Below are 19,134 nucleotides of genomic sequence, written 5' to 3' on the forward strand. Positions count from 1 at the left end.
CCATGAGCTTGGAACTGTGGTTGCTGCAAAGGGAGACCCACTCCTGGCGCATGGGCCCATGGGTTCCATCTCCTCTGTTTGAGGAGGCAGGAAAAAGTTTAAGAAGCGAGTGGGAATTTGCCCTGAACAAGACTTTAAAGAGGTTTTGTCTTTTAAGGCATAAGTCCTTAGCAAGCAGGAAAACCTGACTCTCCATAAAGAACTAATTTCCTGGAGTCTCCCCAGCACTCTGAGGGTCATTTCAATTACAGTGTTTTCAGAAGAGGAGGCCCCTCTGAGGGGCAGAACCCCTGCTACCCAGCTGGTGGCTTTGTGTGAATTAGAAAAAGGTGTCATTTCCTCAGTACATTTACTTTCATCTGTCAAGAAGTTGTCATAATATACTGATTTTGTTAAATGGGCATTTAACTATCACCTGACAGAGAATTGTCATGAGAAATAAAATAAATCAATCATATCAATGTAATGAGGCCTGTCCCTCCCTGCACGTGTTATCTATTGCTGCATAGCAAATGACTCTGTAGGTTAGCAGTTTAAATCAAATAATAAACAGCTACTATCTCACAGTTTCCATGGGTCACGCATTGGGGAGCAGCATAACGAGACAGTCGTGCATCTCTCATGAGGGCATAGTCAGGATGTCTATGGGGCTGGGGGATCCCCTTTCAAGGCGGCTCACTTGCAGGGCTGGTGCTGGGGACCCAAGTTCCTCACCACAGATCCCTTCCAGGCTGCCCGCGTGTCCTCACACCCTGGTGGCTGGCTTCCCCAGAGCAAGGGATCCAAGAGAGACCGAGGCTGGTGCCACAGCATTTGGACCTAGCCTCCTTCTTAACCCCTGCCAACCGCTAATCTATTCTGTGCTTTTTATCATCACAGAAATGTTATACAAATGGCATCATCCAGGCTGTAACTTACTGAGACAGGCTTTGTTCATTCAGGTTCATCTAGGTTATTGCATGGATTGATCGTTCCTTCCTTTTTATTGCTGCGTTGTATTCCATCATACGGCAGTGCCCTTCGAAGGACATATGAGTTGTTTTCCGTTTTTGGCTGATGTGAATAAAGCTGCTATAGACATTCATTTACCGCTTTTTGTGTGACCATAAGTCTTCATCTCTCTGGGATCAGTGCTCAAGAGTGCAATTGCTAAATTGTGTATTTAGTTTTTATTTCCTTTTTTCTGTTTGTTTTAATTAAAACTTCCTAAAAGCATATAGAAGACATACAACACAACCTCACAGAGAAAAAGAAGAAAGCAGCAATGACAAAATCAATGTATTTCTATATTAATAAAAAAGAAAAGGGAAAACATTTAAAGCAATTATGCTATAATTTTTGAGCTAAAGAAAAATTAGCCTGATAAGTATGTGTATTTGGAAAATTTGTTAGCCTTTTGACAGATCTATTCAAGTCTTAGGGAAAAGTAATGGTATTTCTATAGAAAACTTAAAAAATGAAATAATAAAACAATTTTTATATCCAAAAAAACCACATTTTTTGAAAAAGTGAGACTGGCTATTAATTTCATATTACTTATCATCACACCATGTGATTGACCCTTGAGCCCGTCAGTGGGAATATGGGACTTCTTTTCCCATGGAGTGCTCAGGGCCAAGCTGGAACCAGAGTTTTAAAATGGGAAAACCCTCTAGAGGGGTTCTATTCCCAGACTTTTCAAGGTCAAATGAGGCCCTGTTAGCAGGGGGCTACTGAGTGCATTTAGTATTTTTAAGGAACTGCCAAACTTGTTTTCCAGAATGGTAGCACCCATTTTTAGTTTTCCATGAGCAGTGTTTATGTGTGATCCAGTTTCTCTACATCCTCGCCAGCATTTGGTGGTGTCACTATTTATTATTTTAACCGTTCTGATAGGTGTATGGTGATATCTCACTGAGGCTTTAATTTGCATTTCCTTAATGGCTAATGATGTTGAACATCTTTTCAAATAAGATCGCTTATTGAGCATCTTTAGGTCCTCCTCGGTGAACCTTGCAATATTTTGCCATCACGCTTACTAGGTGCCTGTGAGCTCCATTAGAGCAGGGATCTTTCTGCTTTGCTCTCTGCTATATCCCCAGATCCTGGGACAGTGCCTCATACAGAGAGAAACCCGAGGAATGAGTCCCTGGCCCTTTTTAAAGATGAGAAGGCAGAAAGCAGCAAGGCCTCAGTTCTGGGAAATGATCTGAGGATCTGCGAGGGTAGGATTGCTCGGGGGAGGCCAGCCTGCCTGGCCTAGGCCGCTCCATGATGGAGAAGGGGTGGGGGTAGCACCCAGCACCCTGCATGTCCCACCACTCCCTGCTGCCCCCAGGCTGCACTCAGGGTAGATGTTATGGGCCTGGCACTCCTGTCTCCCTACCCACCTCACCCCTCACACCTGCCTTCCCAGGGAGGAGGCACTGAGGAGATAAATGGGTGGGGATCCCCAGAGTCCTTCTCACCAGGCTTGGGGCTTTCGGGTTTTGCTTTTCTTTTCATTTCCTCCCCACTATAACCACACCAGGGTGAGAGCCAGCCTTTGACTAGGATTTATCCAGGGGCCACGTTTGTTCCTTTTTACTGCTGATGAGTGGAAGAACCCTTTGTGCTCTGATTAGAAAATAGAGTGCCAGGTTGAAGATGCTAACTTGGGCTGTGAGTTCTTCCTAAGGAAAATACTTTTAGGTTCAAGTTTTGACTTCTCCCTGAAGGGAGGGGACTGCCCAATGAGCCTCTGCTCTATATTGTTCTTCCCTGCTGGCTCCCAAGGCCACAGTATGGGTAGAATATATATAATGAAGAGTGTCTCAGACAAGCATCTCCGCTCAGGGAGAGTAACAGAATACTGCCCTGATAAACTAACAATGCACATGAATTTTTATTTATATGTGAAATAACTCACAGAATTGCATGTATAGGATATCAGGGTAGAAAAGAAAAAAAGATCAAGAATTGATGGCAAGTGAAAGGAAACAGAGATGAAGCCAACAGTAAGATTAGGAGGAAAACATGTGCTGGAGGTCCCCCATTCACTTGCTAAAAATGGGCCAAAAAGTTGGCTTTCAACTGCCTAGTAGCCAATGCAAAATGTTAGTCTATTAACGGATTTGTGAAATAAACCAAAGCATTTTCTTAGCAGGAGTCCTGAGCCCTGAGAGAATACCCCTCCTTTGGTCCTTGGGTCCTTAAGCCTCTAATGATCCTTGATCCTTGACATGTGTGAGGAAGTGGTGGGCACATGGAGCTTTTGAGCTTCATGGGGCTATACATTGTGGGGTTCCACGATGACATACCAGCTAAGTGGGATTCAGTGCAATCTGGCCTCAAGAATCCTCCATGCCTCTGCTAGGCAGTCTACACCAGCTGGCCAACAAGAAGCATAACTCCATGGGTCCTAGCAGTCCAGAGAAAAGAGCCCCTGGTTATAATGAAAAGCCCTAGCTTTGGGGCTGGGCGCTGAGTTGCTAGTGAGATTTGGAAAAGCTGAGAGGAAGGGGAACCATTCTAGTGGGGGAGGGGTGGTGTCTTAACCAAAGGCTAAGACAAGAAGCAGCATGTTGTAGTATGGGTGAGCCAGCCCCCTTCCCCCACTCCCAGTCTGGCCATGGCAGCCCAGAGTCCCCTTCCGGGACCCTGGTCTTTAACTCCAGTCTTCCTCTCTGTGTGTGTCCCTACAGGGCTCTGGCTGAGAACATGGCCAATGGCATTGATGAGCTCATTGGCATTCCCTTCCCCAACCACAGCAGCGAGGTCCTGTGCAGCCTCAACGAGCAGCGGCACGATGGCCTGCTCTGCGATGTGCTCCTGGTGGTGCAGGAGCAGGAGTACCGCACCCACCGCTCTGTCCTGGCTGCCTGCAGCAAATACTTCAAGAAGCTCTTCACAGCTGGCACCCTAGCGAGCCAGCCGTACGTCTACGAAATTGACTTTGTGCAGCCCGAGGCTCTAGCTGCCATCCTGGAGTTCGCCTACACCTCCACGCTCACCATCACTGCCTCCAATGTCAAGCATATCCTCAATGCCGCCAGGATGCTGGAGATCCAGTGCATCGTGAACGTGTGCCTGGAGATCATGGAGCCTGGGGGGAATGGAGGGGAAGAGGACGACAAGGAGGATGATGACGACGATGAAGATGATGATGACGAGGAGGATGAAGAGGAGGAAGAGGAGGAGGAAGAGGAAGAAGATGATGATGACACAGAGGATTTTGCTGACCAAGAAAACTTGCCTGACCCCCAGGACATCAACTGCCACCAAAGCCCTTCCAAAACGGACCATCTCACGGAGAAGGCCTATTCAGACACGCCCGGGGACTTCCCTGACTCCTTCCAGGCCGGCAGCCCTGGCCACCTGGGGGTGATCCGGGACTTCTCTATTGAATCTCTGCTGAGGGAGAACCTGTACCCCAAAGCCACCCTCCCCGACAGGAGGCCCTCCTTATCTCCATTCGCCCCAGACTTCTTCCCCCACCTCTGGCCAGGGGACTTCAGTGCCTTCGCCCAGCTGCCCGAGCAGCCCATGGACAATGGGCCACTGGATCTGGTCATCAAGAATCGGAAGATCAAGGAGGAGGAGAAGGAGGAGCTGCCTCCACCGCCACCACCACCCTTCCCTAATGACTTCTTCAAGGACATGTTCCCTGACCTTCCCGGGGGGCCACTGGGCCCCATCAAGGCGGAGAATGACTACGGTGCCTATCTCAACTTCCTGAGTGCCACCCACCTGGGGGGCCTCTTCCCGCCCTGGCCACTGGTGGAGGAGCGCAAGCTGAAGCCCAAGGCCTCCCAGCAGTGCCCCATCTGCCACAAGGTTATCATGGGGGCCGGGAAGCTGCCACGGCACATGAGGACCCACACCGGGGAGAAGCCATACATGTGTACCATCTGCGAGGTCCGCTTCACCAGGTGGGCCTCCGGCAGCCCCGGGACAGGGGGGAAGGTGTAGGAGCTGCGGGGAAGACAGAGAGAACAAGGAAGGACAGGACAGAAAGAGATCCAGTTCAGGGGAGGCCCTCCTGGGTCCTAGACACATGTCAGGACACATGCCAGAAGGAGTGCTAGGCATTACCAGCTGCTGGGATTTTTGAATACTTTATAGGAGCTAAGGCATATTCTCAAATTCAATATTAGGTGCAGCTCTAGATATAAAACAGACAAGAGAAGAATTGTTCTGGTGAAGACTCAGGCAAGGGCCCCCAGCACTTTCCTTGCTTGGCTTCCCTTTCCCTTTCCCCACTATAAATCGAGGGGTCTGGGGGACCCAGTTTGAAGCTCCCCAGTGGAAGATGGCCCCTTTATTTTATTCTGCACCAGCTACCCTTTATTAAGCATGCTGTGCCCTCCAGGGGCTGTTCTAGGTGCATTCCATGTGTACTTTCACACTGCCAGCCATGCCCTGGGAAGGTGGGAGGAATTCTCACCTTTGTTTACCAAGAGCAATCTGTCTCCCAGTGGCCAGGTGACCACTAGTAAGGGTAGCCAGTAAATGGCAGAGCTGGGACTTGAACACTGATACATGAGTGACAGCAAGGTGTGATCAGGAGACTGCAGAGACCCCTGTAGGGCCTTCCAGTCGGTTTAGAGGATGGGCCTTTTATGTTCTTCCCTTTCACTTGCCATGTTAGGAAGAGAGTTAACTTTAGGCTGTTACAAAATGCATTTGAGATCAACATATTAAAAACCTTTCATCTTTTAGAGACTCCATCCCATTCAGCAAACCCGTGTTATGTACCTTCTCTGCACAGCAACTTTTGTAGTCAGAACTGATTGTGGGAATGTTGCGGGGTCAGATGTGTCCCCTGCCAAATTTTGACAGACCTCATTTTGGGAATTTGGTCCATTGGTACTGAGGTGGTCAGTGGTGTGAGGCTGATCTTCCCAGCCATGTCTGGGATGGGGGAAGTTCCAGTCAGTGGCCTGGCATCAAGATTTGGTCATTTTGGTGTGTCTGATGTGGACATGGTCAGGTAGATATCTGCCCTGTGACCATGTCTTAACTGGATAGGTCCTTTGCCCACACTGCCACTGTCTTAACTAAGAACTCCCCTTGGGAAACCTGTGCTTACTCTGATGTGCTCCTGCTGCTCTCCATCCTCTTGGAAACTCATCTTTGGGAATTGTCAGAGGCACATTCAGTTTTCTTCAGTGGGCCCAAAGCTTTGCCCTTTGAGGGCAGAGCAAAATATCTTGGATCAGATTGGGTATCAAACCAGAGACAATGCTTTCTGGGGAAAAACAAGGTGAGTTCTACAAAAGTAATAAAACTTGCTCTCTTGGGTAACTTGAAAACTCTGCTTGGCATTGCCAGAGGAGGGTCCCAGAAACGTTTTCAGGTGGCAGTGGCCTTGCTAAAGTGGCTCTGCAGACTCCTCTCATGAACGCTTTGAAGAACAACACTGATGGTTCAAAGGTGATCTTGGGGTTGCTTTGGTGAGGAAAACCTTTCATAGACCCTCTCCCAGGTCCTCAGAGGTGACCATGGAGGGAAGGTCTCCTGGTGCAGCGGTGGCAGGTGCCACCTACCCAGGTGTAGTCCCCTTCTTCTTCAAGGTGAGCTTCTGGAGGCCCAGCTACCCAGCCATGTTGGCCACAGGGTCCTATGCTCCTGTTAACTCCACACAGCCACAGGCCTCAAACTGCCTGAGATCACGTCCCATCCCAGAGGCCCCCACTAGTGGTACCACCACCCTCAGTCCTGCAGGGCCAGCGAATGCCTGAACACAGCTTGAAGGGAACAGCAGAAGGGAGCTTAGTTGGAATGAAACAGTCCCAACCCCAAGTACATTCACTCTTCCTCAGCCTAGATCCCCTCCCCAGGGTGACTCCATACCCCTAGCAAGGACTTTAAAGACTTCTCAGGCCAGATCCCAAAAGCAGGACACAGAATCAGCCTGCAGCACCCTTGCTAGCCAGTCCTAGGGCCACCACCCTAGCTTCCCAGGCCTATCTGGAAGGACATCTCCCTCCCAGGGCTGTGAGCCTCAGAGGAGCATACAGTGAGCTCCCTAGCACCCCTGTCCCATCTCCCTTCCTTCCCGGGCCCCTGTTCTTCCCAGGAACCAATGCCCTTCTCCAGAGTCCACACCAGGTCTGGCCAGCTGTGAGCCCTCCCTTCCCTCAGGAAAGTTCTCAACTCCATCAACCCCTGCGAACAAATGGCTCAACTCCAGATGCTAGTGCCTGCCCCGAGTGGCCTCCTGCTTGGGCGGCCATGCTGTGTGGCAGAGGAAGCTCACATTCCAGAATCCTCCCTCCCAGCACATTCCTGCTGACCACTTAGGGTGGCCTCTGTATCTGCAGACTCACCACCCCCTCTAGGCCCAGAGAGATGGGGTATTCTTGGGACAGGTCTGGCCATCCAGCCTTCTGTGCTACCTCCCTCTGGTTTACTCCTCCTGCTCAGCAGAATGACAGACATCCGGGCCCCCTAGGCCTGTCCCCAGCTGAAGCAGCTGCATTCCGGCCTTTGTCAGCACCTCCCCCACTCAGTTCCCACTGGGCTGTGACCCTCCTGAGAAAGAGCAGAAGGAGTCTTGGTCTCCTCCTTCCCAGCAGCAGAGAACCCCCTGGGGGAGACTTTCTTGGCCTGCTGCACACAGAGAGTTTAGATCTCGTGGCGGGAGGGGTGATGTGCTTCCCTACTCCCCACCTGGTTGCATTCTTCAGAATCACTGCTTCCTTACTTCTCACCCCCTCTCTGGGAGCTGCCCTACAAAGATTCTTCTCTGTCCTTGAAGCCCCAACTCGGGCCTGCCCAGGTTGGATTTTCCACATTTCTCTCTGTAGCCATGTCCCATTGCAGACTTTCCATGGGAGCCTTCTTTTGGCTAAATCCCCCAGGCAGGATCTATCACACCCTCTCCTTCTTCCCCACCCAGCAACTTTCCAACAGCCGCTTGGAGCAGTGGAGTCTACCACTTTGACCTGGAATTCCCAGTCTCCCTTGCAAGGTCAAGCCATTCCATGAGAATGGGCCCCCTCATGCCCTCGCACTCCCCTGAGAGCTGCTGCCTCAAGGTACTCTTGGTAACTTTTCCCCAGCAGGAATCTACTTCGGGAGCCCATGTCCTTACTTCACCAAGCTCTGGCAAGGCCTCAGTTCCTGCCTCCTGGCATGGGACACACTCAGAGGCCGCTGGGCCCATAATCCACCCCTCCTGACTGCCCTTCCCCTCCAAGATAGCCCTTTGGCCCAGGCTTTGAGTTGTAAAGACCCCTTGGGCCAGCGTACAGACCAGAGCTTTGACTTTAGGTGCCAACCCCCAGAATTCCATCCCTTGTGGGGTCCACAGCCCTAATGTCCTCAGTAGCCACACCCCCATGGAGGAGCAGGGCGTGGTTCCCACAGAGCTCCTTCCACCCCAGGGCCCTGCCCGCTGCTTTCATTCTCCATGCCTCATAGAGCAGGGGCTGAGGCTCCTGGTGTCAGGAGCCTTACCTCTCAGTCTGCTCCAGATTTCCAACCAGCCCCACTAGTCTTCCTGCCATTGCACTCTTCCAGATGTGAAACACCCCTGAAAGGCTGTAGCTGTACTTTGTAGTTCTTTGGCCCCTCCTAGATCTGGTCACCCTGTATTCACTTGGACTCAGAGTCCCACCTGCACCTGCATCTGTGCTCACACTCCCTAGGCCTGGTCCAAGGTCACCATTTCTTTCCTGAGAAAGGCTGGTGCCTGTGTTGACCTCAAAAAGGCAGCTCCTGACCTCTGGTTTGTGAGGGAGGGACAGCCCAAGGACAGAGGACAAGGGCAGAATGGACCAAAATTCTCTAGACCCTCTTTGTCAGGGGTCCTTTACCTTCTAATCCCAGTCTGGGAACCAGGGCCCAAAGGATCCTGCCAGAGATGGCAGCTAGGGCAAGCCTTGGAGAACAGAGAGCCTGTGAGCCAGAGCAGATGGGAAAGCTTTTGTCCGCTGCCTGAGAGAGACACTGCCCCACTCACATCGCAGCTGGCCCTCTGCACTCCTTGCTGCCCCAATCTCAGCCACCGCCGTCAACCTGAATCTGGCCCCGGGACCCATGAAGGCCTCCGAGTCTCTCTCCTCCTAATTCCCCACCACAGTGCTCTGAGAGCAAGGCAGTGTTACATTCCTTCCTGTTGGCCCTAGGTCCCAGCCCCAGCCTGGCTCACATCTGTGCTCAGGCCATATCTAGCAGGGCGTGTAGGGAAGGCAAGAAAATCTAAGACTTGAGAAGAGATCAGCCACTGAGACAACAGAGCTCCCATGGAGGACTTGCCATCCTGGAAAAGGATGGACACAACTGTTCTCTAGGAGGGTTCTCTCTGATGATCTGTGATTTCACTGCTTTCTGCTGAACCCTCCACTAACATCCAAAAGGCCATAACTTGTAGTCATGAATGCCCTACCTAGAGTACCAGCCAAATGCTGATCACTCCAGCCACCCTGCCAGTTGAGTTGTCTGCTCTACAGACAAGGCCAAGAACCCAGCTTTTTTTTTTTTTCCTTTATTTTCTTTTAAGTCCTCCCACTCCTGGCAGCTCTGGGAGCCTTATTAAGATGATGTAATGTCATTAGCAGTGGTAGCAGGAAAACAGTTTGTCTCAGACCATCAGGTTACCAAGGAGGCTGGATGGCTGGTGCTGGGAAAGCATTATTGTGATTGGGGGCTTTTATGGAGGGCAGTTGACCTCAGACAAGGCCCCACAGCCCTTTCCTTTCACTCAGGAATATGAGTGATGAGGACTTGCTCATCTTTACCGAAGATGAGATCTCAGAGCTGGAAGGGGTAATGCAGATCAAGACTTGGGTGCATGTGACCCTGGCTGAATCTCTGATGCAGGAAGAAGTAATGAAATGGCAGACACACAGTGCAGGGCCAGAGGGGCAAGGAAGATTTGGAACTGGGCTGATCATAGGTCAATCAACAAACATGCGTCTCCTCTACATTCAGTCTTGTGCACTGTACAGAATACAGAAGTGCATGACAGCTTCTGTGCTACAGACCTTATCAAAGCAGGTCCCAGACCATCCCTGACACATCCTGAATGGGGGCTGGAGAAAGCAGCAGCTGCTCTTGATATCTGTTGCTGAATGAATGAATGAGGGAATGTGCATCTCTCAGCAGATGGTGGTACTCAGGAAAGAACACTGGGTGGTCACCAGGAGGCCCAGCTTCAAGGCCTGGTTCTGCCACTGACTGGTTGTGGGACCTGTCTTCTCCCTTCTCCAGGCCTCAGTTTTTCCAGGTGTAATATGAGGGGATTGAAGAAGGGGCTCCGTAGGGTTGCTCCCAGTTTATGACTCCACTCACATAGTGCCCAAGATGAGGTGAGCGCTGAATGCACCTCTGCATCTCTCTTTGTCTCCATCTCCTCATGCGAATCCTGGCTACACCGACTTCATGGGGGGAATAGGCAGTGAATGCCACATGAATGGAGACTACTGAGAAAAGTGTCCACGTGCCTGGGCTCCCTTTCCACTCTGGCTTGGCATCACTGCTTCCTTCTCCATGAATGTGCTGCCACCCTCATCCTCTCATTGCCTGTGCTCCTAAAAGACAGAGCTTCAGGAGCCAGGGACAGGCAGTGCCACTGTGGGGCTATGGAATGGCCAAGGGGAATCGAACGCTTGGTGGCCCTTGCCCTAGGAGTAACATGCACCCTGGAAACAAAGGTAGACCTCGCAAAGTCACCTCTAAACAAATGCAAGGTGTAAGTGCTCACGTCTGCAGATGGGAAGGGGTGCTGGACTTCACAGAGGCTTTTCAGAGAGCTATCCAAAGGCCACTGTTCTGACTCCCTGGCCAGTACCCAAATTTGACAAGGGGTATTAGAAGGCTAACTAAGGAACTATATGTGTCTTAGGTCTAAGGTCTCTGTGATGCCATGAGGCTCCCAGACACTCCACAAGCAGCTCTTCTCATCATAAAATAAGAACAGCTGATCAATCATCAGGTGTTTCCTGAGCATCTGTGCAGTGCCACAGATGATACAGGCGTAGAACATGGTCTCACTCTCCCAAGGCTGCGGGTGGGGTCATTGCTGAACACATAGGACCACTGGGGACAGGAGAAGATGATGCTGACAGGTGACCTGCCTTGAAGTGCAACATTCAGGTAACAGGTACTCCCGAAGGTTGGGATAGATGAGGCCTGGGTGGAGAGGGAAGGGTTTGTAGAGGACTGCCCTTGAGTTGACCTTGAAGGATTGCAGGATTGGAAGTGAGAGACATTTCAGGCAGGGCAAACTGCAAGAATAAACTCAGAAATGAAAGAGATGCATCGGGGAGGAGGAGTCTGGACTGAAGGGCTGGCAGCTGGGAAGGAATGAGTGGGCATTCCCAACGCTTGGGCATCTGAGCCTGGACTTCAGTGGGCATTCCCAACGCTTGGGCATCTGGGCCTGGACTTCAGGTGTGGCCCTCAGGATGGAGCATTGCTGTCCAAACATGGTATGCACAGAAGGGGATGGGAGCCGGCACTGACAAGTCTGAGTCCTACATTGGTGTGGTCTCTGCACCAGGGGGCCTGGCAGTCCGGCTCATTCAGGCAGGTGCTCCAAGATACAAAGTCAGACAGAGCATGGCCTGCTTAGGGGAATAGCATGGTCCAGGTGGTGCTTGGATGCAGTGCTGGAGGCTGAGGCTGCCGAAATGGATTGGTGTGAACTTGTAAAGAGCTTAGAAAGCCACGCTCAGAAGTAAGTTAACACATAGGGAGATCCTTGGGGAGTTTAAATTAGGATCCCCAGATCTCCACACCTGAAGGGAAGTGACCCAGAGCTCAACTCCTGAGGATCAGACTGGAAAATATTCCAGCCAAACTCATGCTACCTCCACAAGCAGATCCAACTTATCACACATGAAGCCGACCAGCCAAACGAGCTGCAGAAAGAGATTTAGTATAAGCCTGCTGCTCGGATGCAAACACTCACAGAGCATCAGAGATCAAAATGGTGCAGCCCATTTATGGTGCATCTATGGTATGACCATAAATTTCCCCATTAATATGTCAGGAAATAGAGGCCCAGGGCAGCAAAGGGACTTGATCCAGTTCTTGGAGTGCCTGGCACTAGGCCCCATTCTGCTGATGCATGTGTATATTATGCACACATGAAAGGGCCATTACACAAAGGAGGAGGCTATGTGACCTCAGAAAGCCATTTCCTCTCTGGTCCTGGGTTTCCTTGTCTTTCAAACGAGAGAGCTGGATTAGCTCAGCATTTTCAAGGTCCTAGGAAGCTTACTGCTAATACTGCAAGTCACAGAGCACCACTGACTGACTCAGACTATGAATCACAATTGTTAACACACTCCTGGTAAGCTAGATGATTGCTGAATATTTTTCCCGGACTAACTTATCAAGAGCTTTGCCCATTGTATCCTACCCCCACAAAAAGTCTCAGTTCAGGGAAAAACAACTTCTGCCAAGGGTTGAGCCCTCCCACAGCCATGCCCCAGTCTCCTGGGCCTAGAGACAGAAAGCGGACTATGAATGCCTGCTTTGATTATTCTGGTCTGTATTTTCTGGGGTAGCCTGTAGAGGCAACAGGCTGGGAGTCCACTGTGTGAGAATCCACCCTTTCTCAGCCTAGATCAGCATACAAACAAACCACACTCCAGGTAATCTTAGATGTCCTTCTGTCCCTCACCTGCTGGATACCTTTGGGAAAGCTGCTTGACTTCTCTGAGCCTCCATCTCTCCTCTGTCAATGTAAAGAAAGGGCAGCACCTCTCAGGGTCGCTGAAACCATGCATTCACCTGCCCATAATAGGCACTCAATGAAAGGATGTCATCTCCATCTTCTCAGCACTTCTTACACTGATGGGCTGATCACTGCTGAAATGTCTTTTATTTTAGAAAAGTTTAGGAGATGCTGTGGATATTTATAGTAGGCCCTTGACATTTGAATATTTAACATTTGCATTGCCCATTATGTGAGAGTGACCCTTGAAGGTCAATAATTCTAATCACTGTAATAGTGATTTAAAAAAATCAACCTCATAAGGTTGGTGAGGATTAAATGAGATTATATATTTAATGGCCTGCTGATGACACAGAGCTGAGCTCTCTGGCTTCAGCGAGGAAGCAAGTTCTACAGCCATGAGTGAGCCCAGCAACCACCTACCACCGGGGTTTCCATTGGAGCTGGCTGAATCTGTGGGTTCCCAAGTTTGATTCCTCAGGACTGAGAGGTGGTATTGCAGGAGGGGTACACGTGGCACTGTGTGCCCTCCCTCCCATTTTACACAGGTGCAGTGCAGTGGTGAGGAAGGAGGCCTGGGCTGGGAGCCACAGGCCTGCGTTCTAATCCCAGCTCTGCAGCTATCCTCTGTCATCCATTTGCCCACCTGCAGAGGGAAGGATTAACCACAGCCAGAGGTTCTCAAAGTGTGGTGGACCAAACAGCAGCCTCAGCAGTCTCTGGGAATTTGTTAGAAATGCAAAATTCTTGATCCCCACCCCAGCCCTGTTGAATCAGAATCTCTGGGAGCGAGGCCCAGAAATCTGTGTTTTACCCAGTCCGAATAATTGGTTCGAGTTTGAGAACCACTGGTATAGGTGCCCTCTAAGGCCCTGCTCAAAAATCCAATCATCTGGATGAATACAAACCAGGGCAGGGGAGAGGACTGGAAATGGGATATCCGTGCCAGGTACCGGAACCATTCTCGAAAATGAGAGCCAGGGAGACCTCTAGTGGCCAGGGACACCAGAAGTCAAAGATCCTGCTTTCCTGGGGTTTGCGTGTGGTTTAAACCTGGCCAGTCATTTCAGGGGAGACATCTGGGCTCCACATCTGTTCTGACCTCAAATCTGAGCCTAAATTACAGGCAGTCACTCCACCCAAGCCACACGTGCAGGGAGGAGGTGGGAGACTAGACAAAAAGCTTCTTGGCCTGCAGGCCCAGTTGGGGAAGGCTGCAGGATGGTGATGAGGGGAGTTCTTACAGCCCAGTTGGACTCTCCCTCAGCCTGGTGGAAAGGCATGTTGCTCAGGCTTTTAGAAAACAATGCTATGATGTCAGATTCTCCTCATCAGTCCCAGACAATGAGAACTGATGTCTGGCCCTAGGTTCAGCACTACACAGAGAGGTTAAGTAACTTGCCTAACACCACCCAGCAAATTAGCAGTGGGTCTGCAGCTGGAGCAGGGGCTCCCAGGCCCCCAAGGGGACTCCACCCCTAAACCATACCTCACATGTGAATAATACCCCTTAAACCCTGAAAAGCTTTGCCCTGGATTAGGCTGCATTCTTGTTGCACCTGGCTCTTTTATAAACCCTGAAATTGTCTGCAGACAAAGAGGAGAAAACAGGGCTTAGAATAAGAAACCACAGTGCAGGAGACGTGAACAATGTGTGCCCAGGACCCAGAGTAATGCTGAGGACAGACACACTCAGCAAGCGGGGGGCTGGGATTGGACTGGGGGGTTTGAACAAAAGCACGAAGACAAAACTAAGGGAAGACTATTGCTGGCAGGGTGTGGGCATGAGATTAAAGTGCAGTCCAGTGTCAGGAGAAGTTGCTACACCATGAGAGGATAAAGGGCAGGTCACTGGCTTGCCCCCAGCCAGTCTGTTTTCTAGGATGTGGAATGGGCCCCGGGTAGAGATGGGGGTGCTTCATTGCTATGAGCCTCTGTGTAAAGAGTTCTGGAGTGGAGGAAGCCTTTCGGGGCCCTGCTCCCTTTTGGCCTTCCTCCATTTCCACCCCTCTAATCCAGGTGAGAGGCCACACCTGTTTGGGACAGGGCCGCAGTTGAAGGTAGATCCTTACCTGGGCTCCCTTCCTGAGGTTTGGCCTGGTGGGAGCAGGGAGTCCCAGCAGGTTCCAGAGGGAGGGAAAGCATGGGGGTGCTGCAAGCGGGGACTGACTCCCTGGCTTTGCATTGCAGGCAGGACAAGCTGAAGATCCACATGCGGAAGCACACAGGGGAGCGGCCCTACTTGTGCATCCACTGCAACGCCAAGTTCGTGCACAACTATGACCTCAAGAACCACATGCGCATCCACACAGGTGTGCGGCCCTACCAGTGCGAGTTCTGCTACAAGAGCTTCACCCGCTCCGACCACCTGCACCGCCACATCAAGCGCCAGAGCTGCCGCATGGCGCGGCCCCGGCGCGGCCGCAAGCCAGCTGCCTGGAGGGCCGCCAGCCTGCTCTTCGGGCCCAGCGGCCCGGCCCCCGACAAGGCGGCCTTCATGATGCCGCCTGCGCTGGGGGAGGTGGGCGGCCACCTGGGTGGGGCCACCGTGTGCCTCCCGGGCCCCAGTCCCGCCAAGCACTTCCTGGCGGCGCCCAAGGCCACCCTGAGCCTGCAGGAGCTCGAGCGGCAGTTCGAGGAGACCCAGATGAAGCTGTTCGGGCGCGCCCAGCTGGAGGCCGAGAGGAACGCGGGGGGCCTCCTGGCCTTCGCACTGGCCGAGAACGTGGCTGCGGCGCGGCCCTACTTCCCGCTGCCTGACCCGTGGGCCGCAGGCCTGGCTGGTCTCCCCGGGCTCGCTGGTCTGAACCATGTGGCCTCCATGTCTGAAGCCAACAACTAGGCTGGTCCTTGTCAACCCCAGTCCAGCAGCCCCAACCCCTCTCCCGCCAGGCTAGCCCTGCCCTACCCAATGGGTCTGAACTTCCTATTTTAAAAACAAACAGGAAAACCGAAAAGAAAAACAGCAATGGCATTTTTCAGGCATCCTCTGGCAGCTGCCTCCCTCCTGCTGGTGTCTGAGATGTGTCATCTCCTCCCAAAGGATGTAGAATCCGAGGTCTCACCTACCCCTCACTGTCTCTCAGGCATTCGTGGAGACTCACACAAGCCCATTTTGCAGAGAAGGAGCACACACCGGGCATCTAGGAGCACTTGGGTGCTGTTGTGGGGCTAAATGGAGTGGGCTGGGCTGGGAGGCAGCCCAGACAGAACAGGGTGGAGGCTAGGGCCTGGAGCTCACACCTTGGTTGGACCCTACTGCCCTGGTGGCGAGTCCCAGTAGAAACTGCTCTGACTGGTCACCTTACAGTCCCCAGGTGTCCCCTGGATCCTCTTGGGAAATACTCCACTGCCATGTAATATCCCTGTTGGCAGGGAGGGCCCCTGGAGTCAGGAATGAAACTGCTGGAGTCTAGACCCATTTCTCCCTTCACTTGTCCAGGGACCTTGGACAAGTCAGCAATCTGTGCCTCTGGCTCACCCCACTATGAAAGGGGGCTGGTCATTTAGGTCCCCCTCTCCACACCCATACACATATGTACTCCTCTTCCCCTAAAGAGAGTCATTGGGAGGGTAGGAGATTTGTATCGTCTGTATGTCTTACTGAATTTACTTTTCTCACACCCCCCTCTACATTAGCACAGGCGAGGGGGGCAGAGAGTCTGGGGTGGGGCTTCATTACTCATCCACAGCCCATGTCCTGTTTGGGGGAGCCCAAACACTGCTATTTTTCCACAGGTCACTATTAGCGTCTGGACCCCTGGGGAGCATATTTAGCACTTACCCCACCTTCATGCCTCCCTCTAATGCTGCCAGGAGACCCGCCTCTAATGCTGCACAGAGTCTCTTGGGACTCCTGGGGCCAGCACCAAAAGGCTGGGAGACACCTCTTCACAACACCTGGCAACTGCCTCCCTCCAACCCAATCCCTAAAGAAACAGACAAATCTGCTCCCCAGGATTTATCGGTTTGCTTTTCCAGTTGTGGGTTTCTCAGGACCTTGGCATTGCCGGTGATTGCCCCCTTCACAGTGTTTGAACATCCTTCAACCCCAACCCCCCGGGGTGAAGCCAGGGCATTTAGAGTCACTCTTTGGGCACAGGGCCTGGGAGGTGGGGAGCAGAAGCTACTGACTCAAATATGGGGTTTGATTGGCTCTGAGTTAGGACTGTCTATACTCCTTCTGGGTCCTTGGGTGTGTAACAGGTCTTGGGAGGGAGGACAGCTCTGCTGGTCCATGGCCTTCCCAACCTTCTCTCTTGCCTTCCTTCGGCTCCCTTTTCCTTTGTTTCTCAGTAGCCCAGAGAGGAGGCTCTGCGGAGACAGGAGAGATCATCTATCTAGAGGGCCCAGGGCTGGTGTCCCCAAGCCCAGAACTGGGGGTGCAAGAGACTTCTGCTCTTCCTATCGCCTTGGCTTTTTCCTGAGCAAACACACAAAACAAAAAGGCTAGAGAAGACCACAGACTCTTTCCCTCTCACAGCTGCCCAGAATGGACCCTCTGACTACGCACACCACCAGATGCCACTCCAGGCAAACGAAATCACTTCGTGACATCTTCTCTTTTCAGAACTCACATGCCTGGGCAGCCGCCTCTTAGGTTCCTGGCCCCATTTCAGGCGCTTCTGGAGGCCCCAGCAGCATGCCCATGCTCCCCCATCAGCTGAGGGGCTGGGACCGAACCAGACTTTACAAAAAAACAAAAAAAGGACAGATTGGAATCCAGTGGTGTTGGGGCTTTGGTTTTTATTTTGTAAAGGTAACGACTTCTTATAAACTCAATTGTTCAGATGACTGGTTAGTTCTTTCTGTTTTTTCTTGGCTTCAATTTGGAGTTGTTCATTGTAAAATATCCAAAGACGCTGAGTACTGTATGATCAAAGAACTTGAAGCAAATGGGTTGTGGGGGGAGGGGTTGTTGTGTTTTTGTTTTGTTTTTGTTTTTTTTGTTTTTGATGTTCTGTGGGAAGACTTTGCAATTTTTTCTATTTATAACTCTTTTTTTATGTGATTGCTCTATGTAAAATGACACTCAACAAAGTTTGCCTTAGTGATTCAAGGGACAATCTTCCATAACTTTGGTTGCACGCCACATCCTGCCGAGACAAACTCTCAGCTAATTTTCTGGCCTATTTATTAAACAGTATTAACTGACTTGATTAAATTATATTGAGAGTTGTTGCACTTCTGTCAGATGTGACTTCTGGAAGTTCACGGGACAGCAACCAGCCAGTCTAGAGACACTTTTTTCTTAAGTTTTTGCCTCTTGGGTGTCATAATGTCAAAGACACCTTAAACACACACACACCCACACACACAAACCCTAACACTTGACATTTATTTAATATTTGAAAGATAACATTTTGATTAAGAGAAAGCTATGCTTGCTTAGTTCCCTGGTTAAGATTGATTTTTCCCCTTCCGTTTCTCATTTCAGTTGCCAGCAGGCGGTTGCGTGGTAGGGAGGCCAGAACTCATTCCTTCAATAGTCTTAAACATTTCAGCTTTAGGAGGCACTGCTTGATCGTATGCTTTGGGGCATCTGCATGTCCAAGCACTAGGTGTGCGTGTGTGTGAGCACACGCCCCGTGGGCAGGCACAGCCTTAGTGTGTGAGCAGGGAAATGTGCAGGTTGCTGGCTGTTTTAATACAGTTCCCCAGCCCGGCGCCCGGAGCTGCCTCCTGCTGGCCTCCCCGCCAGCCTGGCCTTCCCATCAGTCCCCTAGCCCCGGAGCTGGGTTTCTCCTCCTTTTCTACCTGAAGCCCTTGCCCGACCCAAGGACATTTGATCCTAAAAGAAGTAAGGAAATGTACTTCTGTCTTTGAATGGGCTTGCCTGTACTCAGAACCCAGAGCACAGGCTCTTTGGGTCAAATTGTTCCTTGAACTGAGTTTTCTGGATAACCAAGAGCAAACCCAATACCTCTTTTCTGTTTCTGGTCCCCTTTCTTGCCACAGTCAGCCCTCTTCTAAACCTTATGCGGCATTTCTACCGCATAATGCACACACCTGGGTTGCAAATCTGATGCCTCGAAGCTGTGCGTCCTCAGGCTCAGAGCATCTCCAGTCTGGTTCTCTTTCCTCATCGCCAATAATAAAGGCAATTGAGCACATCACAGCTTCTCCAAGTTCTCTACCCAAACATCCCTCAGCAAAGGGGCCCGCTGGTGGGGAGGGGGTTGATGCAGGGGATGGATGGGAGCTGAACTCTAAAAGAAATAGCCTGCAGCAACCTTCCTGCAGTGTAAAACTCCTTTGAAGTCTCGTTTTTTATGGCTTTGAAACTCACACATCTACATTCTATTACACGATATTTATGTGTTTGTAGTGATATAAAATGATTGTCTTGAACTACTTGCCAGTTAAATTGCATGCCTTTTCCCCAGAATCTTTTAGTGAAATCAGCGTTACTTGGCTATCCTGCAGTTTGGGGGTGGGGGGGAGGGGGTGGGGGAACCAGCTCCTGGCTGAGGATTTAGGGATAC

The 19,134-nt window shown here is 51.2% G+C and overlaps 1 protein-coding gene across 2 annotated transcripts in view; it reads left to right on the forward strand.

Annotated features, from left to right (window-relative positions):
- Nucleotides 1–17,443, forward strand: part of ZBTB7C (zinc finger and BTB domain containing 7C) — a 368,318-nt gene extending 350,875 nt beyond the window's left edge. For both annotated transcript variants that reach the window (XM_077135517.1, XM_077135518.1), the window contains 2 exons: nt 3,663–4,889; nt 14,840–17,443. In XM_077135517.1, coding sequence (XP_076991632.1) covers nt 3,679–4,889; nt 14,840–15,491 — 1,863 coding nt within the window. In that variant the 5' untranslated portion in view covers nt 3,663–3,678 and the 3' untranslated portion in view covers nt 15,492–17,443. The remainder of the gene's footprint in view (nt 1–3,662; nt 4,890–14,839) is intronic.
- Nucleotides 17,444–19,134: the final 1,691 nt, after the last annotated feature.

The sequence above is a fragment of the Tamandua tetradactyla genome, chromosome 18 (genome assembly GCF_023851605.1).
Source record: "Tamandua tetradactyla isolate mTamTet1 chromosome 18, mTamTet1.pri, whole genome shotgun sequence".
NCBI classification, from domain to species: Eukaryota; Metazoa; Chordata; class Mammalia; order Pilosa; family Myrmecophagidae; genus Tamandua; species Tamandua tetradactyla.